Here is a 25708-nt window from a genome sequence, read left to right as displayed (position 1 = left end):
TGGGAAATCCCGTGGACAGAGGAGCCTTATAACAGTAAAGACAGACACCCTCTACCCTGAATAGGATGTTAAATTGATTACAAAACAAATTATGGTTAATCTATCACATACCAAATCTGTGAAAGCTGGACTATATCCTGTTGGTGGTAAGTGCCAACTATGTTCTCAATTTCCAGGGGAAAAAATGTTATAAAATGGGTCTGGTGCCTGCTAGGAAGTCTGAATCCATATACATCATACAAAAATATGATATTTCATTCAGTACTCAGAAGTTTAGATTCCTTTCTCACATTTTTCAATTTTCTCACATCAGGGCAGGAAAAAATATGATCATATAGGCTCAGGGATTTCTTTGTTTCATTTTTTATTTTTATAGGAAGCAGAAGCTAGTCAATACCGTTCCAAGTATAAGAAGCAGCAACACGAGTTGAATGAAGCTAAGGAAAGAGCAGAGATAGCTGAATCTCAAGTTAATAAACTCAAGATGAAAGCAAAAGAGTTTGGGAAAAAGGTGCGTCAGGTATTCAGTTCTGCTGTAACTTTTAAAGCATTGGTATTTCAGGCTCATGTCATCACATGGAAAATTGTTTCTTCAGAGGCTTTTAAAAACAACATTGAAAAAGAGGTTCCGATAAAATCTTCTCATGTTTATTAATTCTACCTGTCTGGGTAGGACGAGACAGTAAGCATTTGAGTGGGGTGCGCACTCTATTACACTTCTCAAATGCTTAATTCTAGGTTAATGTGCAGGCTCTGAGCTCTGGGTCTAGATTCACGTGGGTAGGACAGCCAGGCGTCCAAGGAGAAAAGATGATTAAAGAAGCACAGATGGAACTGATTGAAATTCTAAGCAAACTCTTCCGTGGTGGGCAAGTATCACATGGATATGGAGATCCCAGGGGGACAGGTTTAAAGTGGAGGCCATGAAGAACAAATGTAAGAGTCTTGCTTTCTGGTTTTCTTCCCTAAAACAGAGAAAGGAACTGTCTACCATCTGTGTCCACGAAAATTCTGTTCCAATAGTAGGGGCCACTGCCCTAATTTTCCTGGGAAAGTGACAGAGAACATGGAGCTGTAGGCTTGGCAGGGCCAGTATCTTAGTCTGTTCAGAGATGTCACCCCAGAGATGGAGTGGCTTACAAACTGCAAACACTTCTCACAGGCCTGAAGGCTGTGAAGTCCAGGGTCATGGAGCTGGCAGATTTGGAATCAGGTGAGGGCTACTTCCTTATAGACAACCTCTTCCCATTGTAACCTCACATGGTAGAAAGAAGGGAAGAAGCTCTCTGGAGTCTTTTTTTCTTAAGGACATTACTCCCAGGCATGAGGACTCAATCTCATGACCTAATCCCTTCACAAAGGCCCCAGCTCCTAATTCCACCACTGTTGGGGTTAGGAATTCAACATGTGAATTTTGTGGGGGGACAAAAACATTCATACTATGGCAGTGAGCTCAGCTTCCTCACTGAGACTGTTACTAGAAACAGTTGTTAAATGAGATCTGGCTTTAGGAGAAGCAGATTAAAAGAGGTTGTATACACTCCATAGAATGCCTACAGAGCACTTAGCACAGGCACCACCATTTCAGTTTTTAAAATGAATTACTAGTAAACTTGCAAAAAAAAAAAAAGAGAGGGTAACAAATAGTAAATACTACCCTATGGGAGATCAAAGGATCTCTTTTGAAGAAGAGACTAAAATTTGGTCATATTTAATATATTTGGATCCAAATATGAAAAATATGAGACTTTTGCAGGCTCTAGAAATTTCTTATTGATGAGCAAATAGTCTCAGGGAGAAGGCCTATATTGAGAGGTCCAGCTAAGTGGTTTGAACTCTGGCCTCAATCTGCAAAGTGTTACAGCCTGGGATCAGGGTCTTCTGTGTGGAAGCTGCCCAGCAACCCCCTGTGATGGATTTGTTTAGGGAAGTGCTTCGCACATGCTACAATTGCACTCAGCTGCATGAGGTCGGAGGGCCTCGGAAACAGATGTAATGCTTTCGACTTTGTCACAGTTATTTCCAACAAAGAATAAAATGAGTGAAGCAGAAATTGCTTCTGAGAGGCCAGAGATGATAGGAAAATCGTCCTTGGCAATGCAGTGACTAATTGTTTTCCATTCACAGAAGGAGAGCCTGAACATCTCTCCACTGTCATAAACCAAAGGAAACGGTTTTCTGATAGAATTGTGCATCAGGTCTGGGGAGCGAATTGGTGATGCATGTCATCTCTCCCTTCTGGGGTCTTCTCCAGAGGGTGCTGCCTTTACTGGCAATGCAAGGCGGGCAGAAAATTGAGTGACTAAGCACGCCCTTGCGGTGAATTACTGGGGTCTGCTTTCTCTCATGCAGATAATTGCCTCAATTCCCTGCCTCCCTTCAAAGCTAATGAAGAGCTGGCTAAGGCCTGCTTATGACTGGAAAGCACTGGGCTTTGTTCTGGGTGTATGTCCCACTGATGAAAGTCACAGGAATCTCATAGAACATGCTGATATTCTATTTTTCAGGTCCATGAAGAATGAGCCGTCCTCATTTATAAAGGATAGAGGCTGGAAAAGTACAAGGAGGTACTATTTTCTGACCAGAAACTTAAGTTGCATTTGAAGTATACACCTTTAGATTGATGCACAGCTGCTTTACAATGTTATATTAGTTTCAAGTGTAATAACATAGTGCTTCAATATTTGTAGGTTATACTCCAGTTAAAATGACTATAAAATACTGCTTATATCCTCTCTGGTGCACATTGCATTCTTGTGTCTTATTTATTTTGTACCTGGTGCTTTGTACCTTTTAATCCTCTTTCCCTCCCTGGTACTCCTCTCCCTACTGGTAACCACTAGTTTGTTCTTCTATTTAAAAGTCTCTGTTTTGCTATATCCATTCATTTGGGAAACATTTTTAAAAATATGCTGCGTCAAAAGTAGTTTAAACAAGGTGATCAGGAAACGTAATAATAAAAGGAAATATTGTTGCTTTCAAGGGTAGTGGGGAATTTTTTGATCCTCAGATGTAAGTAAATATTTCACATGAAAGATTAAATAGATGCAAGAATCTTTTAAATTTTGATGTTTAAAAAAATACTTTGTTCATATTGCATCTTAATGAGTAATATTGATAGAAGACATGAGCTATGTTATGGTCCCTGGGGAGTTCTGCTTGACTCTTTTCTACATCCATGAGTCTATTTTTAGCCACTGACGGTGGGAGACAGCAGGCTAGTCTTAGTGTTCTACAGTGATTTACCTATAGTCATAGTTAGGTAGGAGGGTTTTCCTGACACAAAGCATGTATGCTACATGCTGGGGCAACACTGAAGCACCCTCCCACACGAGATGCTCAGTTTAGCGATAACTGGTATGCTGTGTGTATTGTACCAATGTGGCTAAGCTGGAGGTACATTTCCTAGAATTCCCTTCTCTCTGTGGTTCTGGATTACAGTTGGTCACAAAAGAAAAATGCACCCGATTTGAGAGGCAGAAGTGAAGGAGAAGATATTGTTTTTATGCTCATACAGTCAATGTATGGTCCCAGTACAGTGATAGCTGGCAGATATTCCTCAAGGCTGAAAGGGTGAGCTAGCTGGGATGGGCCGCAGCTCCTGTCAGAGTCCTCACCAGGCAGGCCTGTGGCTCCATGGCAGTAGGCGCTGGCCTGTCTTACAGGTCACTCCCAGCATAGACTCTAGAGGCTCCAGGAGACAGCACGGGATCCAGTTTGTTCTTATAAATTCCAGTTCATCCGCACTCCATGTCCAGCTCTCCTTCCTGACGCTGGCACGTCTGCCCAACAGCGACCTCAGGGACAGCACCAGATGTGGAGGGGGCAGGCTGGCGCAGACTTCTTCACCGCTGCCCACGGTGGTACAGTGTTGAACGTCTATGACAAATCCTTGTTCTGTCATTCTCAGCACTCTGCCTCTCCGATCCAACCTGACTCTAAGATTAAGCTCAGCAGTGTTGAAAGACACAGGGTCCTTCTTATCTGCCATCCTCAATGTGCTGGCTTTGGTCTTTAAATTTGTCACCCTCATCACAGTAAGATTCAGTTCTGAGCATATTCTCCTCACCAAGTGCCCTATGTCCTTTTCTACAGATTTTCTTTATGCATCCTTAGTACTCTACAGTTTGTGATGGACACTGGTCACAATACTGCAGCACATACCTGAGGTCAACAAAACTCTGTGCAAAACAGACTGTGAATGAGTCCGCTGATACAGAAAACTGGACCAAGTGGCATTAACACACAACTGGGGTTGGTGTTCTCCCATGAACTATAGGCTTAAAAATGTGATTGTCATAAAAGTCCTAGTTAGGCTTCCTTTTTAACACATTGATAGTAACATTAAGGAGAACAGATCATCCAGTCAACTGAGTTATCCATTCTCTCCTTGCATAAAAATGTATATGAAATTTTAAATGTATTAGAAATCTGATTAACAAAATGACAACTGAGCCAAAGAGTAAATTATCTTAATAACCGGGGTCACTCAGCTATGAAACCCTGGTGTTGGATAGTACAACCCAACCCCAGGGATGTCAGTTCTTGAGTTGATAGGGCCTGTTGCACCTTGGGTTGTCTTAGAGACACTGACATTCTTACTCTTTAGGGTCCCTAAGATCCACCATACTAAATCTAGTAGATTAGGCTGATATTAACCATTCATATAAAACTAGAATACAATACTTTAGCACGTCAATTGCTTTGTTTTCTTGGCCCTGGTTTTTCACCTTTTCACTCAGATGATTTTTGCTTCTACCACTCACCCATCATTAGTTGATCAGATTTTGAATCATCTCTTAGTGATTTGTTTCTTCTGAGAAACTTGGTTGCAGCAGGAATGTAAATAAATGAGAGAGTTCTTTTATCCAAGCTGAATTGGAATCCTTGGTATCCAGGCATTTATAATCTTGATGCAGGTGGGGGGCCTGAGAATGAGTTTTAGTTTTTGAAGAGAGAATGTGACTATTCTTTTTACAGTATCACAGGTTTTTGAAATGGTAGAATTGTCAGGTCATGACAAACCATTGCTGGAATCACAGTGAAGAAAGGGGAGGTGAGGTCATAGGATATTCCGGATGTTTGTGCTGTGTTGTCAACTTCTGTCTTCACTTCCTGTATTGGGTAGATAATCTGAAAGAGCCTAGAACCAAGAAACACGGACTCAAAATAGTTGTTGTTTATGTCAGAATAGCCATTTTAATATTAATGGTGGTAGTGTTTTGTTTTGGTTTTTTGGAGGGGGGAACTGTAAGCTTCTGTTTGCATCTGTAATCAGAGATCCATGAGACAGTTATAAGTAGTTATGAAGTTAGATCTTATCAATTTTAATTTCCCTGCTAGATGTTCCTGAGATTTTAACAAGTAGAAAAACAAGTTTATCCCACTCTTTGCTGTTATGTATCCTGATTAATGGAAGTCATAAATAATAAAAGGTGTGCAGCAAAAAAGTATACAAGCAAGCTATAAATTCATAAGTGAATTATCAGTTCTGAAAGGAACCTAGTTGGCTGGAAAAGTGTAGAAGGTCAGTAGTCTGAGTCTGGGCAGAAACTGTAGTTTGCTTTTCTCTACTTTATCTGTATTTCCTTCCACTTCTATGCAACCCTATGTTTCCAGCAGAAGAGTAAGTACATTGGTGCATAGTGCCATTTGAGATCTTTACAAGTAACAGTTGGAAATGAGATGAGCAAGCACTTATTTAAGCGACTAGGACCGGTTTAATTACAGACAGTGGAAGAGCCTAAGTGTATTTTTTCCTGTTCTATTATCCTGCAACCCCTCCTGCCTTTTATCTGTGTAAAAGTCCTGCATGATAATATGTGAATCAGTCAAAAGTTCAATTAGCTTTTTACCATAGCATTCTTATAAATAGTTTGATAAAGGAAATGCCTTACCACATTTTCTTCTGTAGTACCAGCACTGCTAGAGTTCTGATTAGTAGGTGGACGCCTTTCTACAGGAAAAAAACAAAACTTAAAAAGACATCTTTTTGCCAACACCCCAATTCTCCCTTATTCCCACCTCAGTAACAACAAATAGTTGTTCAGTCGTGTCCACCTCTTTGTGACCCCATGGGCTGTACAGCCTGCCAGGCTCCTCTGTCCATGGAATTCTCCAGGTAAGAATACTGGAGTGGGTTGCCATTCCCTTCTCCAGGGGATCTTCCCAACCCAGGGATCAAACCCAGGTCTCCTTCATTGCAGGCAGATTCTTTACCATGTGAGTCACCAGAGATGCCCCACCTGAGTATGATTATGTTATTAGAATCACATTAGTCACTCCCCTCTTTGTATCTTTTTCCAACAAACAGCATTAAAAATGTCCTTAATGTAGAAATACTTCATCAGAAACACACAGCATTAAATTCAGGTGCTCCAAAGCAGGGATAAAGGCAGTTCAAGCAAGCCAGAAGCTGTTGGCTCTCTAAGATGGTTGGCCTGATGCCTACTAACTATAAACAATGGGAAAGAGCCAAGGTGGTGATGGACAGCAAAATGGGGCATAAAAAAAATTCAGACTACAAACTATGGAACACTCTCTTTTATTTTTTTAAGTGGCCCACGCCCTGATGTGTTTTTTGCTGACATCTGACTGCTCCTCCAGAATCAGAATCCGTCCTGCTCTCTGCCTTGGGATGCTGACCTGGATGGGTTCTACCTGCAGGGCTTCTCTTCCCTCTGCTTTCATCTGGGGTGGAGATCAGAGGGCAGGAGGGGCAAAATCAGGTGTTTCTTCTCCTAGCTCCTTCCGTGTCAGGTCACCTTACTCTGGCTGTGTGCTCTATGTGAAGCCACCTTCCTTACAACACAGCTGGTCCTGTGACTCTCTCCTTTCAGGTTTTGGGCACTATTCCTCCTCCTTGTCCCTTTAGACTGAGGGCTTCCAGCAAAGCTCTGAGGGGTGCAGTCTCTTCTGTGCTCCCCTTTCTCCAGTTTTGAGTGTGCCAGGTGCTTTGTGTTGGAACTTCACTTGCGCACACTTCCACTATAGAAACTAAACCGTCATTCTTGAGTAGTGCCCCCTCTCCTAGAACTTGAACCCAATCTCAAGTACCATGATATTAGGTTTTGCATGGTGAAGACAAACTAGACTACCTGAAACCTCCCATTTTTTCCCTACTTCTGGCAGCTAAGGGACAGGAACATCAAGGGCAATGGCCTGCTTATTCACATAGACAATCACAGGGCTGCAACAGATGAAATCCTTGCTCACTATCACCCTTAAAGCACTACCTTCAATAATGGTGTCCACAATGACCAAATAACCCTGACTTCAGCAGGGGCAATAGGAAAATATCAATCAGAAGAAGGGACACTGAATCTGTCTCAATCTCCCAGGACACTCAGAGCTTTCTTAGAGAGATGATGAAATCAGTGAGAGCTTCATGGGGCCAAGATCTACCTCTGCCACTAGTTACCTGGGTCATCTCAGGTGCTGCCTGTAAGTCTGTTTCAGATGCTTATTTAACATTTGCGTTATCTTTTTTGATTCTAATTTTCTGACCTGTAAAATGTGGAAATAAGTAAATCTTAAGTTTTTCACCAATCTAAATTTGTTGATAAAAGCAAAGTCTTTTAAGAAGTCCTATGACCGTGGAATCTTAGTATCATGTTGAATTACTACAAGTAATTAAATTACTGTAAGTTTTCTAGCAGAAAATTTAGAAAAAGTTTTAAAAAACTTCCCATGATTAAAATAAAATGGCTCATCAAGGACAATGTTGTTTTGAGCAGTAGCAACTATTAACAAGGGCTTGCCTGATGGCTCAGCTGGTAAAGAATCCGCCGGCAATGTGGGAGATCTGGGTTCAGTCCCTGGGTTGGGAAGACCTCCTGCAGACAGGAACGGCTACCCACTCCAGTATTCTGGCCTGGAGAATTCCATGGACTCACTTGCCATCTTGGATATGCCTCCACCTGAACCCCTGGGCATGAGACCAAAGCCCCCATGAGATAGTACCTCTGTGGAAACCGATGCATCTTTTTGATCTAACAGCTCGAGGGGCCACCGACAGCAACAAAACTGCCGATACAACGGCCACCAAAACTGGAACAATTATCCCAGCAGGCGCTCTTGGGCTTGCTTCTAAATAAGACAAACAGAAAGTCTATAGCTGCAAGAAAAGTTACCAGACAACAAAAGAAAATGTATAGCTGGGTGAGTATGTTTATTCAAAGTAGCTATTTCTGCATTCTGCATGGGAAGCAGATATCATATTAGTGAAAAGACTTTTCCTAATGAAAAGACCCATTAAAGACACAAACAACAGCCCTGTCTGGATCAGTGTTTTTCATGAGCATAAATAATACTTCCCAGTTCTCAGGTGGCGCTAGTAGTAAAGAATTCTTCTGCCAATGCAGGAGACATAAGAGATGAATGTTTAATCCTTGGGTCAAGAAGATCCCCTGGAGGAGGGCATGACAATCTACTCCAGTATTTTTGCCTGGAGAATCTCACTGACAGAGGAACCTGGCAGGCTACAGTCCATAGTGTCAAAAAGAGTTGGACATGACTGAAGCAACTTAGGACATCACCCCATCTAATATATCTATTGGGGGAATCTGCCAAAGCTGATATTAAACAATTTGGGCCATAGTGGGGATGGGAGTCAAGAGAGGAAAAAGTCTGAAAACTTGAGAGGCAATGAGTTTTTTATGCATTTTAAGTCTTTGTTTTATATTGTAATAAGGGAATTACATATTTTTGTGTGTGTGACCCCCATGGACTGTAGCCCGCTAGGCTCCTCTGTCCAAGGGATTCTCCAAGAATACTAGAAGGGTTGCCATGCCCTTTTACAAAGGAGTAATTATGACTACAAACTAACTGCAGCCTAGTGTTTTCCTTGGGGGATGGAGGTAGGGCACAGTGTACCCTTGGCTTGGAAAAGGCAGGATCCTAGAGGAATAGAGATAAGAGGTACAGAGATGATGAGAAAAGCTGAATAGGAGCCATGATCTTGAGTAAAAAGTGACAGGTGACCACCAAGATAACCAATGGTGCTTGGAGTTCCTCAGGAATAACTGGAGGAACCTGAACTCTTTTCAGCCTCTTGATTGGAACTAGAATTGTTATAATTTGTATTATAGGAGGTAACATTCAAAACTAGAATGCCAAGTACATTTATAAAACATATGTTCCACTGACTCATTTTAATAAATATAGAGAGGTGCCATGGTCTCCCATGATGTCAACTGCTGAAGGATAAGGTGATCAGCCCCCCTAGACAGTCAACTTCATGAGTACACATTCCTTGATTCTATGGATACTGAAGTAGAAATATTTTAAACAATGAGTTGTGGCAATTAGCTTACTCTTTGGAAGGAAAGTTATGACCAACCTAGATAGTATATTGAAAAGCAGAGATATTACTTGGCCAATGAAGGTCCGTCTAGTCGACTATGGTTTTTCCAGTGGTCATGTATGGATGTGAGAGTTGGACTGTGAAGAAAGCTGAGTGCCGAAGAATTGATGCTTTTGAACTGTGGTGTTGGAGAAGACTCTTGAGAGTCCCTTGGACTGCAAGGAGATCCAACCAGTCCATTCTGAAGGAGATGAGTCCTGGGTGTTCATTGGAAGGACTGATGTTGAAGCTGAAACTCCAATACTTTGGCCACCTCATGGGAAGAGCTGACTCATTGGAAAAGACTCTGATGCTGGGAGGGATTGTGGGCAGGAGGAGAAGGGGACGACAGAGGATGAGATGGCTGGATGGCATCACTGACTCAATGGACATGAGTTTGAGTGAACTCCGGGAGTTGGTGATGGACAGGGAGGCCTGGCGTGCTGCAATTCATGGGGTCGCAAAGAGTCGGACACGACTGAGCGACTGAACTGAACTGAGAGGTAAAAAATGAGCCAAATTAGGCACAACCTTAATGTTTCAAATGTCCTCTGATGACTGTTTTCACCAGGTTTACAGACCATGCTTCAATAGCCTGCAGCAGAAGCTTCAGTTCTAACTTCCCACCATGCCTGCACAGTTTTCTCTCCCCAGACCCAGACCCTAAGGCACATATCAGCACAATGGTAAGCAGGAATTGAAGATGCTCAGCCCACAGAGTAACAAAACATAGAGGTTCTGTCTTCCATTTCTGAAGCTCTGAAACCCTAAAAGGGAAATCTTCTGGGAGTAATTTCCTTTTATTTTTCAGTGCAAGGCTTTCGTTTGGTTCAAGAAAGGAAACTATCTACCATTTTGACTGGGAGTATCCCTGTAAACAGTATTTTCAGAAATTCTATTCAAAGGTATTCTTGAAATGCCAACCTAATTTCCTATTTGATGTTCACAATCTCTACTGCTGTACCTGAAACCCATGTCCAACCCTACTTGTAACTTACCTACATGCAGTGTTTGGCTGGTGAGTGAGGTACTTTCATTTGATGAAATATCGCACAAATACTCCCCACTGTCTGAAAGATGAAGATCCTTCACAGTTAAAGAGAAGTCACGTGAGTTTATTAGCTCTTCTTTCCATGAAAGTCGAGGTTGATTGATAAGTGTTTCTTGTGAGGAGGTCTTAAAGTAAGCCAGGAGCAAGGCACTCCCACTTTCCACTCTGTACCAAGTGACTGTGAAGTCTTGATTTGGTGGGAAAAAACTGTTTTCAGGTTTACATGAGAGTAAAACGTTTTCACTTTGCATTTTATGAAGGACATCTAACAACAGAATAGAAAAGTAAAGATAAATGAAAAATTTTTCAAATGAATTTTCTAAGTTATACTTAGAAATATCTTTGAAAACACTTTTTGGAAAGCAGTGAGATATTTGTGCTGTGGAGTTTCTTAAAAGCTTTACACCACTATTTTAAAGTCACCCACCAAGGTTAAGTTTAGGCTTCAAGGAGGCCCAAGCCTGGGCCAGCTAGGGAGATGACACACCTCGTTTTCAACTCCAACAACCTGAGCATGATCACTCGAGTGCTGCTACCAGTTACCAGCGTTTTTAACTCAGCAGTCTTCTGTTGACCTCTTGAATGCTGGTGTTCCCCAGGCTGCCTTCTTGTCACCATGTACTACCTAGTAGTCTCTGCTACTTCCATGGTCTCAACCACTTCTTAATCTCTCTTTCTGAACAAAGTCTTTTTCCTAGCACATGAGTATATTTCTAACCGTGTGCAGGAATTCCCCACCAGACCGATCTTTTAGAGCAGGGAGTCTGCTGGGTAGTCTCGGCTTCCCCTCCAGAGTTAGCAGCCCATTGTCCTTCCTGTTCTGCCAGCTGACTTCTATGGACCACCATGAATTATCCTCCCTGGTTTTAGACTCACCTACTCTGCAGTCCACCTGCGAGAGAGTGATGCCAAAGCAAGCTATCTAAAACACAACAGTCCACCTGTGAAAGAGTGATACCAGAGAAGCCATCTAAAATACAACTTCCAGTCTCTCCGATGCTTCATATCCTTCTTTGGCTCCGAACTACCTCCAGGCCAGCTCAAGCTCCTTAGCAAGATGAAGGCATTTGATCTGATTTTTGCCTTCCTCTCTAGGCTTAACTCTTGATACTTCAGTTTCACTCTCAACCAGTTATACGTCCACAAATTCAGGCAATATTTACCCCCATCTCTGCTTTTGCATATAGTATGTTTTTTTATCTAGAATGCCTATGTTCTCCTGAAATTCCCTACTACTCCTTTAAAGTTCAGCCTGTATGCAATTCCTTAAGCATATATTCTGTAACAACCTGATCCATACTGAACCATAGTGAACAGATTTAATCACTCTTTTTGTATGCTACTTTCCCGGTTTAGTTTTATTTTTACATGTTTGTACTAGATACTGTGGATCCATAAGTGAGAGTCCACAGCATCTAGTATACAGCTGGTTCTGAGGTTCACAGGCTGAGTGACAAAGTTTGGCACATAATGGATCCTCAACAAGACAAAACAGCACTAAACATAAGGAACCATTGGAACTTCAGGATACTCAATTCTGAATACACAAGAGAAATTATGATTCTCCAAATAAAATATTTACAATTTAATATTTTCAGCCCTTTCCCACATTTCCATTGCTACTTGGCTGATGAACAGTGAATATTAGTGGCCCATACTATTGACATCATATAAGGATAATGAATAAATTTCCCAAATAAGACATACATATGACCAGCAGACACCTGAAAAGTTCAACATCACTAATCATCAGGGAAATGCAAACCAATGCAACTACAATGAGCTATCACCTGAGCTATCACCTCACACCTGTCAGAATCACTACTATCAAAAAAACAAACAAATAACAAGTGTTGGTTAGATGTGGACAAAAGGGAACCCTTGTGCATAGTTTGGCCCCAGATAAATAGCAGGGAGGGAAGACAGCTCCACCCATCAACAAAAAATTGGATTAAACATTTACTGAGCATGGCCCCACCCATGAGAACAAAACCCAGTTTCCCCCTCAGTCAGTCTCTCCCATCAGGAAGCTTCCATAAGCCTCTTATCCTTCTCCATCAGAGGGCAGACACACTGAAAACTGCAATCACAGAAAACTAACCAAACTAACCACATAAACCACAGCCTTGTCTAACTCAGTGGAACTATGAGCCATGTCGTGTAGGGCCACCCAAGATGGATGGGTCATGGTGGAGAGGTCTGACAAAATGTGGTCCACTGGAGAAGGGAATGACAAACCATTTCAGTATTCTTGCCTTGAGAATCCCATGAACAGTATGAAAAGGCAAAAAGATACGACACTGAAAGATAAACTCTCCAGGTCGCTAGGTGTCCAATATGCTACTGGAGATCAGTGGAGAAATAACTCCAGAAAGAATGAAGGGATGGAGCCAAAGCAAAAACAATACCCAGTTATGGATGTGACTGGTGATGGAAGCAAGGTCTGATGCTGTAAAGAGAAATATTGCACAGGAATGTTAGGTCCATAAATCAAGGCAAGTTGGAAGTGGTCAAACAGGAGATGGCAAGAGTGAACATCGACATTTTAGGAATCAGTGAACTAAAATGTGGGGTATCTCTTCACAGCTACTCTAGCAAAGCGCAGCCGCTGCTCCTTACCTCAGACGTGGGGTAGCTGTGAAGAGATATCCTACATCCAAGGTAAGAGAAACCCAAGTAAGATGGTAGTAGCTGAGAAAGGGCATCAGAGGGCAGACAGACTGAAACCACAATCACAGACAACAGGCCAATCTGATCACACAGACCACAGCTTTGTCTAACTCAATGAAACTAAGCCACGCCATATGGGGCCACCCAAGATGGATGGGTCATGGTGGAGAGGTCTGACAGAATGTGGTCCACTGGAGAAGGGAATGGCAAACCAATTCAGTATTCTTGCCTTGAGAACCCCATAAACAGTATGAAAAGGCAAAAAGATAGGACACTGAAAGATGAACTCCCTAGGTCGGTAGGTGCCCAATATGCTACTGGAGATCAGTGGAGAAATAACTCCAGAAAGAATGAAGGGATGGAGCCAAAGCAAAAACAACACCCAGTTATGGATGTGACTGGTGGTGGAAGCAAGGTCCGATGCTGTAAAGAGCAGTATTGCACAGGAACCTGGAATGTTAGGTCCATGAATCAAGGCAAATTGGAAGTGGTCAAACAGGAGATGGCAAGAGTGAATGTTGACATTCTAGGAATCAGCAAACTAAGATGGACTGGAATGGGTGAATTTAACTCAGATGACCATTATATCTACTACTTTTGGCATGAATCCCTTATAAGAAATGGAGTAGCCATCATGGTCAACAAGAGTCCAACATGCAGTACTTGGATGCAATCTCAAAAACGACAGAATGATCTCTGCTTATTTCCAAGGCAAACCATTCAATATCATGGTAATCCAAGACTATGCCCCAACCAGTAATGCTGAAGAAACTGAACAGTTCTATGAAGACCTAAAAGACCTTCTAGAACTAACACCCAAAAAAGATGTCCTTTCCATTATAGGGGACTGGAATGCAAAAGTAGGAAGTCAGGAAACACCTGGAGTAACAGGCAAATTTGGCCTTGGAGTACAGAATGAAGCAGGGCAAAGGCTAATAGAGTTCTGCCAAAAGAATGCATTGGCATAGCAAACACCCTCTTCCAACAACACAAGAGAAGACTCTACACATGGACATCACCAGATGGTCGACACCAAAATCAGATTGATTATATTCTTTGCAGCCAAAGATGGAGAAGCTCTATACAGTCAGCAAAAACAAGACTGGAAGCTGACTGTGGCTCAGATCATGAACTTCTTATTGCCAAATTCAGACAGAAATTGAAGAAAGTGGAGAAAACCACTAGACCATTCAGGTATGACCTAAATCAAATCCCTTATGACTATACAGTGGAAGTAAGAAATTGACCGAAGGGACTAAATCTGATAGAGTGCCTGATGAACTATGGATAGAGGTTCATGACATTGTACAGGAGACAGGGATCAAGACCATCCCCAAGAAAAAGAAATGCAAAAAAGCAAAATGGCTGTCTGAGGAGGCATACAAATAGCTGTGAAAAGAGAAGTGAAAAGCAAAGGAGAAAAGGAAAGATAATACCCATTTGAATGCAGAGTTCCAAAGAATAGCAAGGAAAGATAAGAAAGCCTTCCTCAGCGATCAATGCAAAGAAATAGAAGAAAACAACAGAATGGGAAAGACTAGAGATCTCTTCAAGAAAATTAGAGATACCAAGGGAACATTTCATGCAAAGATGGGCTCAATAAAGGACAGAAATTGTAGGGACCTAACAGAAGCAGAAGATATTAAAAAAAGGTGGCAAGAATACACAGAACTGTACAAAAAGATCTTCACGACCCAGATAATCATGGTGGTGTGATAACTCACCTAGAGCCAGACATCCTGGAATGTGAAGTCAAGTGGGCCTTAAGAAGCATCACTACGAAAAAAGCTAGTGGAGGAGATGGAATTCCAGTTGAGCTAATTCAAATCCTGAAAGATGATGCTGTGAAAGTGCTGCCCTCAATATGCCAGCAAATTTGGAAGACTCAGCAGTGGCCACAGGACTGGAAAAGGTCAGTTTTCATTCCAATCCCAAAGAAAGGCAATGCCAAAGAATGCTCAAACTACTGCACAATTGCACTCATCTCACATGCTAGTAAAGTGATCCTTAAAATTCTCCAAGCCAGGCTTCAGCAATATGTGAACCATGAACTTCCAGAAGTTCAAGCTGGTTTTAGAAAAGGCAGAGGAACCAGAGATCAAATTGCCAACATCCGCTGGGTCATCGAAAAAGCAAGAGAGTTCCAGAAAAAAACATCTATTTCTGCTTTATTGACTATGCCAAAGTCTTTGTGTGGATCACGATAAACTGTGGAAAATTCTGAAAGAGATGGGAATACCAGACCACCTGACCTGCCTGTCCAGAAACCTGTATGCAGGTGAGGAAGCAACAGTTAGAACTGGACATGGAACAACAGACTGGTTCCAAATAGAAAAAGGGGTACGTCAAGGCAGTATATTGTCACCCTGCTTATTTAACCTATATGCAGAGTACATCATGAAAAACGCTGGGCTGGAAGAAGCACAAGCTGGCATCAAGATTGCCAGGAGAAATATCAATAACCTCAGAAGTGCAGATGACACCACCCTTATGGCAGAAAGTGAAGAACTAAATTAGAGCCTCTTGATGAAAGTGAAAGAGGAGAGTGAAAAAGTTGGCTTAAAGCTCAACATTCAGAAAACGAAGATCATGGCATCCAGTCCCATCACTTCATGGCAAATAGATGGGGAAAGAGTAGCAACAGTGTCAGACTTTATTTTTCTGGGCTCCAAAATCACTGCAGATGGTGATTGCAGCCATGAAATTAAAAGACGCTTACTCCTTGGAAGGAAAGTTATGACCAACCTAGACAGCATATTAAAAAGCAGAGATATTACTTTGCCAACAAAGGTCCATCTAGTCAAGGCTATGGTTTTTCCAGTGGTCACGTATGGATGTGAGAGTTGGACTGTGAGGAAAGCTGAGCGCCGAAGAATTGATGTTTTTGAACTATGGTGTTGGAGAAGACTCTTGAGAGTCCCTTGGACTGCAAGGAGATCCAGCCAGTCCATCCTAAAGGAGATCAGTCCTGGGTGTTCTTTGGAAGGACTGATGTTGAAGCTGAAACTCCAATACTTTGGCCACCTGATGCGAAAAGCTGACTCACTGGAAAAGACCCTGATGCTGGGAAAGATTGTGGGCAGGAGGAGAAGGGGACGACAGAGGATGAGATGGTTGGATGGCATCACCGACTCGATGGACATGGGTTTAGGTGAACTCGGGGAGTTGGTGATGGACAGGGAGCCCTGGCGTGCTGCGGTTCATGGGTTGCAAAGAGTCGGACACGACTTAGTGACTGAACTGAACTCATGGTGTGTAATCTATAAAATATCTAATTACTATATTTTATACCTGAAATAATATTGTAAGTCCACTGTACTTCAATATATTTGAAAGTTAAGAAAATTCAGGGGAAGGAAAGGCCCAAAAAAGATAGCTAACCTCTGCTGCTGCTGCTGCTGCTAAGTCACTTCAGTCGTGTCTAACTCTATGCGACCCCATTGACGGCAGCTCACTAGGCTCCTCTGTCCCTGGGATTCTCCAGGCAAGAATACTGGAGTGGGTTACCTCTACTTTCCCTATATAATGGAGATTTACAGAAAAAATTTGCTTTACTTCTAGTGAACTATAAAACAAATAATTTTCCTCAGTAATAGACAAATGGTGTCAATTTAATTTTTCTTCTCTTTAAACTCTTCTTAAACAGTATGCTATAGATAGATTGATCAGAGTTTGGGTTTGTTCAAATAAATGAGAGGAAGGAGCAGATGTGTTTATAAAGATTAATGGGCTAATGCTACTTAAGGAGACTAAATAGAAGCAATGCTAATTTTTGTTGGTTGAAAAACTGGTAAGAATCAGAGGTTGTGACCTGCTAGTAGACAAGCATCCTTTCCTTCTCCTCTGATCTTTTAAAGTGCAATGCAGGTAGAAAATTCTGTGTAGAAGAACCATAGAGAAATACAGTAATACATACAAATATATTTGATACTTTTCATTTCACACATTTTCCTTTAACTCATAAACACCTTGCAAGGTAAGGATTACTTCCATTTTACCAACATGGAACCAACACTCACAAATAAAAATGATTGCTTGAGGCAATAGAGCCATTAATTAGAGCTGGGACTTCGGTCTGGTCTTCTGACTGCTGCAAATGCATTTCCTTCCTTTTTGTATTCCTTTCTTTATCTGTAAATCAATCCCCGTTCCCTCCCTACCTCCGACAGCACGTTCACTCAGAAAGCCTACCTTTCCTTGTCCATCTTCCTGTCCATGTTTGCTTCAGCAGTGGGTTTTCAATTTCACACTGATATGATGAATTTGATCCTGTAATATTTACTCTGCTGTTTATATGAAAAGGACCCAAAGATCCAACTTCTTTCCCATTGTTTTCAGAGATAGATGTATTATTATCCACTTTCCATGTGATAATTGGATAAGGAAAAACACTTAACACATTGCATATTAAGAAGCTGTTGGTGGTATTCTTTTCATACTTCATCACAGGTGTGACAAAAGCTATGAGGGAAAAAGAAGGGCATGTGAGGAACTCTCATTAGTTTCTTTTTAGGCTGCCTGTGCAGAACACTTAGTATTTTAATACCTGTGAACCAAAAAGCCAAGCTTTGTGAGTAAAACTTGGCAGTTTCTGAAAGGAAAAACTACAAAAATTCTGTAGAATCTTAGGATATAGTCTGGTGATCGACAAGAAAAACAAAAAGTATGCATGGATACACAGCAACTAGCAAGCTCAACTTTCTAGAAAGAATTCTAGAAAAAAAAATGGCCTCAGTGAGCAGTTAAAATGTGAGTGTCAGAAGTTGATAAAGTGGAGCTCATGCAGCACTCTGTACTCCTCAGGTACTGACTCAGAGGCTTTTTGGTTCTTCATTTACCCATAATTCTTAGATTTCTGAGTCAAGGTTTGAAGCAGCTAAATGGAACAGAGGGAGAAAGGACAAAGCCTATTAGAAAACGCCCCTCCCCCCAACAAATAAATGATTAGATAAGCAAAGTGAATAAAGATAGGGGAAAGCATAGAATATTAAAAATAACTTAATTTAGAAAATAGGAAATGTAATTTAAATCAATAATTCAATATTTTTAAGCTATCATATTGGCAGAATTTCTTAAAACTGGTAATATTAGGTGCTGATATAAGACTTAAGGGGAAATGGATACTCTTATGCTGCTGCTGTACGTGACATATTATAATTTTACTCCTGACCCTTTTGTTTCAGACCATTTCCTAATATTAAATATAAGGATGTTCATCACAACATTTTTTTGTAATGTAAAACACTATGAATACCCAAATACCTATTAATGGAATAATGGGTGTATCAATGCTATACTCGAAAATACTATGCATTAAAAATGAGGTAGTTTGTACACATTGTCTTAGAAGGAAGCCCACAGCTTATTCAACTAACAGGAAGGCATTCCAGGCAACATAGAATGGTACCACTGTCGTGTTTGTTAAAGCTTACATGTGCACTCACCTCCCACTTTTAGGACTACTTTCTTTGTGATTTTTCCAAGTGATGTTCCCACATAGCATACGTAGATTCCTTCATCCTGAAGGGTTAATCTTCTGAAAGACAGGGAGGCATTCCCATTGTGAATCTCACCATGGAAGAGGGATATCCTGTTTACATATCTGGGATCTTGCTTTTCCAACTGGTCGCTGTCTCTGTAGTATGAGTAAACATTGGTATCTTGGTTCTTCCAGTGAATTACGACATTGGGTCCACTCTCAAATGAGCAAGGGAGAATGACATCTTCACCTAGTCTTCCAGTGACGATTTGCTCATTCATACTAACATGACTGAAGGAAGCATCTGAAAACAAGAGCAGTTATGAAGTGAATTAGTGATGGGTGCTTATCAGGGTTATATCAGGGCTACCTAGAACTATCCTAGGTCAGCAGCCTGATCATTAACATCTATCATCTATCTATCTATCAAGAACCTTTGCTAGTCCAATTCTCAGAAACAAGCCATGAAGCTCTGTATTTGAGCTGTATTTGAGTGTCTGCAATTTTAATTGAGTATCTGTTGGATTCAATGTAACTATTAGAATTGACAACAGTGTAAAGCATAGAAACCTTGCTTGATGCTTGATCAATAGTCTCATTTCTCCTCTGATCTTGGCCTACACAGTTACTGGAAATTATATTATATTATATTATATAAATTAAAGATTCCTGTTGATTTTTATCCCTGAACATATATCTTTAATACTTACTATACAATAACAAATTATTAAATAGTTTATTCAGCTTCTGGAGCCAGCAGACTCTTACAGAATAGAAAAGTCTTAACTTGGTTGGGTTAGGAAATATTTGGGACATGTAAAAGATAATGCTGCATTCAGGCATCTGTTGGGAATAAACAGACATTAGTTTCAAGAAATGGCACACATAGGAGGAGTCCAAAAGGGGACATGAAGTGACTCATTTATTTTGGCTTTAGGACAACTCACAGGGTATCCTATGAGTCAGTTAAAATATAGTTAAGAAATATTATTCTAGATATAAATGTAGAAGTCCAATCCTCCTAATACATATAAGTTTATATATATGTTTGAAGTAAAGTTAAAGTGTTAGTCACTCAGTCATGTCTGACTCTGCAACCCCATGGACTATAGCCTGCCAGGATCTTCTGCCCATGGAATTCTCCAGGCAAGAAAACTGGATGGGTAACCATTCCCTTCTCCAGGGGATCTTCCTAACCCAGGGATCGAACCCGGGTCTCCTGCACTGCAGGCAGATTCTTTACCAGGGAAGCCCATATATAGTCAACTTCAGAAAGTGATCTTAAAAAGCAAATGGACTCATCACGATCAGGTTTCTGCAAAGAAAATATACTTATTATCTCATAATCACTGCAGGTAGTAGCCACTTTTTCCTGGACAAAACGAAAAGTAGATCATGTGCCTTATCTATGAATTTTGTGATATTTTCACTGGAAAGGACATTATTTTACTCATAATGAAGTAAACTCCATTGACCTTGGCCAAAGCCACCTGTGATGGGAGAATTGGGTGTTCATGTGGCCAGGTCACAAAGTCTTTTCCCTTGGCCTTCTCTTCTGAGGCTCTTTCCATTCTGCCATGTCCCACTTTGCCTCAGAGAAACAGTCTGTCCAAAGGCTAGAGGAATGTGGCATTAAGCTGAGAGATATGGAAAGGTAGGAAAGAAAAGGAGTGGTTTTGTTGACTTCCCTAATTGTCCTACTAAACATCTCTAGTATTTTATTGGGTAATTAAAAGTGCCTGTCATAGGACCTAGCAAAGCTGATAGTACCTTTTGTTGTGTCAAGCACCAAGCTAACACTTAAAAACAAATCAACCAACCAATCAAATTTGCCTTTATAGTGATTTTATATCTGGTAACAGATAACAGATTAGAAAGAGCCTTAATCAGAGTAGACAGAAGAAAACATTATTTTTAATCTTCATGCAGACTTCCGTCTGCCTCCTGTGTATTATTAATTGATCTTTTAGAAAAGTTGACAATGCTATGGCTACAGAGGAAACAGCCCCCTTGTATTGTGGCTCATGCTCCTGTCTAATGATACACATAACCAACACTTGGGTGTAGTATAAAGGCACTTACCTTGAGGTCCACATAGAGATGGTATAAGAGGGAAGAAGAAAGCCAGCACTGCCTGTGCCTTCATGTCTCGTGGAGATCATATTCCTGATACTATCAAAGAGAAGCGAAATATGCAAGTTACAGATTTCAAGTGCAGACAGGAATTGGAAAAGAAAGAATTAATGTCTCTGCCTATAGGAGAATCATTAAATTAACTCTGCTGCATTCACACAAATAATTCTTCTACAACCATTAAATCTTTAAAATTAAATACTGTAAAAGACAGTTCAATGGTATGCAAAGAAGCTCTTAATGTTATAGGAGAAAAATCAGATTACAAGGCAACTTTTAAGTAGCACAATCCCCTTTTAAAAGTGCACATGTTTCTGCACATAGGAGGCCAACAGGACATATCACTAAATGTATAGCAGGATGTTAACTCTGAAGAAGAGATTTCACATCTAAGGCAGTACCTGCTATATAACAGATCCTGAAAAATGGCTGTTGAATGAATAAAGATTTGGTATACATTAAATGGTGGTTCTCTGGATATTTGAAGAATAAAAAACTGTATGATCATCTCAATAAATGCAGAAACAGCTTTTGACAAAATTCAGAATCCATTTATGATAAAAACCCTCCAGAAAACTGGGCATAAAGGGAATATACCAAAACATAATAAAGTACATAGATGGCAAACTCACAGTTAACATCATACTCAATGGTGAAAAGCTGGAAGCCTTTCCTTTAAGATTATGATACCCACTCTGGCCACTTTTATTTAAGATAGTATTGGAAATTCTAGTCACATCAATCAGACAAGACAAAGTAGAATTGAGATCAGAAAGGAAGAAGTAAAACTGTCACTATTTGCTGATGACTTGATATACACATAAAAATCCTAAAGAGGCAACCAGAAAACTACTAGAGCTTGTTACAAAATTAATATTCAGAAGTCTGTTGCATTTCTATACACAAATAATGAACTATCAGAAAGAAATTAAGGAAACAACCCAATTTACCATTGAATCAAAAAGAATAAAATCCTTAGGAACAAACCTACCCAAGGAGGTAAAATACCTGTACATGGCAAACTATAAGACACTAATGAAAGAAACTGAAGCTGACACAAACAGACAGAAAGATACACAATGTTAATGGGTGGGAAGAATACTGTTAAAATGACCAAACGACCAAACGCAATCCAGAGTCATTGCAATCCCCGTCAAAATGCTGAGGGCATTTTCACAGAACTAGAACACCTAATTCTAAAATGTGTATGGAAAGGTAAAAGACCGTGAATAACCAAGATAATCTTGAGAAAGAAGAAAAGGGCTACAGATATCATGCTCTCTGACTTCAGACCATACAGCCATCAAAATAGTATGATACTGGCACTAAATCAGACACATAGGTCAGTGGGACAGATAGAGAGCTCAGAAACAAAACTCCACACATATGGTCAATTAAACTATGACAAGGGAAGGAAGAATACACAATGGAGAAAAGACAGACTCTTTAATAAGTGGTGTTGGGAGAATTAGACAGCTACATGTAAAAGAGTGAAATTACAACATTCTCTAATGTCATACTCAAAATGGATTAAAGATTTAAATATAAGACCAAAAATCATAAAACTGACAGAAGAAAACATAGGTAGAACACTCTCACATAAATCATAGCAATATTTTTTAGATATGTCTCCTAAAGCAAAGAAAATAAATGCAAAAATGAACATATGGGACCTAATTGAAGTTAAAAACTATTTCACAGCAAAGGAAACTATTGACAAAATGAAAAGAGCTATCAAATGGGAAAAAACATTTGCAAGTGATACGACCAATAAGTGATTAATATCCAAAATATAGTACAACTCATACAACTCAACATCAAAAACCAAAATTCAATTTAAAAATGGGCAGAACTGAATAGACATTTTTCCAAAGAGGAAATGTAGATGGCCAAAAGGCACATGAAAAGATGCTCATCATTGCTAATCATTGGGGACATGCAAATCAAAGCCACAATGAGCGAGCACCTCACACCTGTCAGAATTGCTATCATCAAAAAGAAGACAAATAACAAATGTAGATGAGGATGTGGAGAAAATGGAACCTTCCTATACTGTTGATGGGAATGTAGATTGGTGCAGCCATTGTGAAACAGTATGGAGATTTCTCAAAAATCTAAAAATAAAACTACCATGAAAAGTGAAAGTCATTCAGTTGTGTCCGACTCTTTGCAATCCCATAGATGTACAGTCCATGGAATTCTCTAGGCTAGAATACTGGAATCGGTAGCCTTTCCCTTCTCCAGAGGATCTTCCCAACCCAGGGATGGAACCCAGGTCTCCTGCATTGCAGATGGATGCTTTGCCAGCTGAGCTACCAGCGGAGCCAAAACTACTGTGTGACCCATTAATTCACACCTGGGTATATATTTGAAAAAAGCAAAAACACTAATTTGAAAAGATGCATGTAGCCCAATGTTCATACAGGCGCTATTTATAATTTCCAAGATATGGGAGCAAACTACATGGCCATCAGCAGATGAACGGATAAAAAAAGATGTAGTGTGTGTGTATGTGTATTTCATTGTACACAGTGAAAACTACTCAACCATAAAAAAAGAATGAATTTGCATATGGTTAGACTTGGATGGTATTATGCTAAGTGGAATAAGTCAGATGAATAGAGACAAATACCATATGATGTAACTTACATGTGGAATCTTAAATTACTGAGTGTCACAAAAAACGAAACAGACTCACAGAAATGAGAACAAATTAGTGGTTACCACTGGAGAGATGGAAGGGGAGAAGAAAAACATGGGGGTAGGGGATTAAGAGGTAAAAACTAGTATGTATAAAATAAATAAGCTTCAGGAATATATTGTACAACACAGGGAAACGAGCCAATATTTTATAACAACTATAAATGGAACATAACCTTTAAAAATTGTGAGTTACTATTTTGTACACCTGAAATTTATGTAACATTGTACCTAAACTATAACTCAATTTAAAATTAAGAATTTTTAAAAAGATAACAAATAATAAGTGTTGGCAAGGATGTAGAAAAACAGAGAACCCTCATGCACTGTTGGTGGGAATGGAAATTGGTGTAGCCACTGTGAAAAACAGTATGAAGATTCTTTGAAAAATTAAGAATACTACCACATGATCCAGCAATTTCACTGCTGGGTATTTACTGAAAAAAAAAAAAAGAAAAAAACAACTAGAAAACATATATGGACCCATATGTTTATTGCAACATTATTTACAACAGCCAATATACAAGCAACCTAAGTGCCCATCAATCGATGAATGGATAAAGAAGCTATGATATACATATACAATGGAATATTATTCAGTCATAAAAAGGATGAAACCTTGCCATTTGCGGCAAAATGGATGTAACTAGAGGGTATTAAGGTAATAGAAATAAGTCTGACAGAGATATTAAAATACTGTATAATTTCTCGCATATGTGAATCACACCAAAAAAAATGTGAACCAAATGAACAAGGTATAGATAGATACAGGGAACAAACAGGTTGTTGCCACAGGGGAAGGGATTAGGGGGAGGGAAAGATGTACATGTGGAGAAGGCGAAGGCACCCCACTCCAGTACTCTTGCCTGGAAAATCCCATGGACTGAGGAGCCTGGTAGGCTGCAGTCCATGGGGTCGTGAAGAGTCGGACACAACTGAGCGACTTCACTTTGACTTTTCATTTTCATGCATTGGAGAAGGAAATGGCAACCCACTCCAGTGTTCTTGCCTGGAGAATCCCAGGGACGGAGGAGCCTGGTGGGCTGCCGTCTATGGGGTCACATAGAGTCGGACACGACTGAAGCGACTTAACAACAACAAAGATGTACATGAAGGAGGTTAAAAGGTACAAAATTCCTGAGACTTCTCTGGAGGTCTAGTGGCTAAGACTCTACGCTCCCAACACAGGGGGCCTGGGTTCGGTCCCTGATCAGGGAACTAAATCCCACATGCCACAACTACGAGTTTGGATGCCATAACCAGATTCCTCTGCCACAACTATGACGTGGAATAGCTAAACAATACTATTTTTTTTAAAAAAGAAATGCTTTTTTTTAAAAAGGTACAAACTTCCTGCTGCAAAATAATTGAGTCAGGGTATGAAATGTACACGCATGCATGCTAAGTCACTTCATTCATGTCCAACCCTGTGAGACTATATGGACTATAGCCCCCCAGGTTCCACTGTCCATGGGGATTCTCCATGCAAGAATACTGGAGTGGGTTGCCATGCCCTCCTCCAGGGGCTTTTCCCAACTCAGGGATCAAACTCACATCTCTTATGTCTCTTGCATTGGCAGCTGGGTTCTTTACCACTAGCACCACCTGGGAAGCCTCATGAAATGTACAGTGTGGGGGAAACAGAGTACATAATGATATAATATCTTTGTAATATGACAGATCATAACTAGACTTCTCATGGTGATTATTTTGAAATATATGGAAATATTAAATCACTGTTACATAACAGGAACCAACATAGTAGTAAACTAACATACCATAAAATAAAGTGTTTGGCAAAGTAAACATGTAAAACAGGAGTAGTTATAAAAATAAGAACTTCATATTTCTTCTTATAGATGTATTTGATTGTATAATGTATGAAAAGATATATATCACAAGGCTTATCTCTTTAATAGTAAGATTAGAAAAGAAAGAAAGTGAAGCTAAGTTGCTCAGTTGTGTCCAACTCTTTGTGATCCCATGGACATACCCCACCAGGCTCTTCCATCCATGGAATTTTCCAGGCAAGAGTTCTGAACTGGGTTGCCATTTCCTTCTCCAGGGGATCTTCCTGACTCAAGGATTGAACCTGGATCTCCCACATTGCAGGCAGACGCTTTACCGTCTGGGCCACCAGGGAAGCCCAGTAAGATTAAAAGTAATCATTAAATTCATTTTCTGCCATGAATAGATGTAAATATGTAATGATGCATTTCACCTTTACAGGCTATTAAAAAACAATTCAAGATTTAATCAATCTCTTTCAAGCAAGAATTAACTCCACCTTGTTTAATGTAACTTCAGAACATTCCATTTCCACTATTGTACT

At 40.3% G+C, this 25708-nt stretch overlaps 2 protein-coding genes across 8 annotated transcripts in view; one reads left to right on the top strand and one right to left on the bottom strand.

The window, feature by feature from the left end:
- The window catches only part of MYH15 (myosin heavy chain 15), a 157648-nt gene extending 156993 nt beyond the window's left edge, over positions 1-655 (top strand). Inside the window, exon 40 of the mRNA XM_061425934.1 lies at positions 377-655. Coding sequence (XP_061281918.1) covers positions 377-655 — 279 coding nt within the window. The remainder of the gene's footprint in view (positions 1-376) is intronic.
- HHLA2 (HHLA2 member of B7 family) overlaps positions 607-25708 on the bottom strand; it is a 127329-nt gene continuing 102227 nt past the window's right edge. For 4 of the 7 annotated variants that reach the window (XM_061386613.1, XM_061386657.1, XM_061386720.1 and 1 more), the window contains 7 exons: positions 20626-20715; positions 18509-18847; positions 17256-17525; positions 10342-10659; positions 7963-8088; positions 5898-5956; positions 5174-5268 (listed from right to left, as the gene is read on the bottom strand). In XM_061386613.1, coding sequence (XP_061242597.1) covers positions 5206-5268; positions 5898-5956; positions 7963-8088; positions 10342-10659; positions 17256-17525; positions 18509-18847; positions 20626-20689 — 1239 coding nt within the window. In that variant the 5' untranslated portion in view covers positions 20690-20715 and the 3' untranslated portion in view covers positions 5174-5205. Of the gene's footprint in view, positions 5144-5173; positions 5269-5897; positions 5957-7962; positions 8089-10341; positions 10660-17255; positions 17526-18508; positions 18848-20625; positions 20716-25708 lie in introns of those variants that run through there. The other 3 variants (XM_061386877.1, XM_061387041.1, XM_061386958.1) reach the window with 3 other exon arrangements.

Source organism: Bos javanicus, chromosome 1 (genome assembly GCF_032452875.1).
Source record: "Bos javanicus breed banteng chromosome 1, ARS-OSU_banteng_1.0, whole genome shotgun sequence".
NCBI classification, from domain to species: domain Eukaryota; kingdom Metazoa; phylum Chordata; class Mammalia; order Artiodactyla; family Bovidae; genus Bos; species Bos javanicus.
This window is presented reverse-complemented; position numbering and strand designations above follow the sequence as displayed.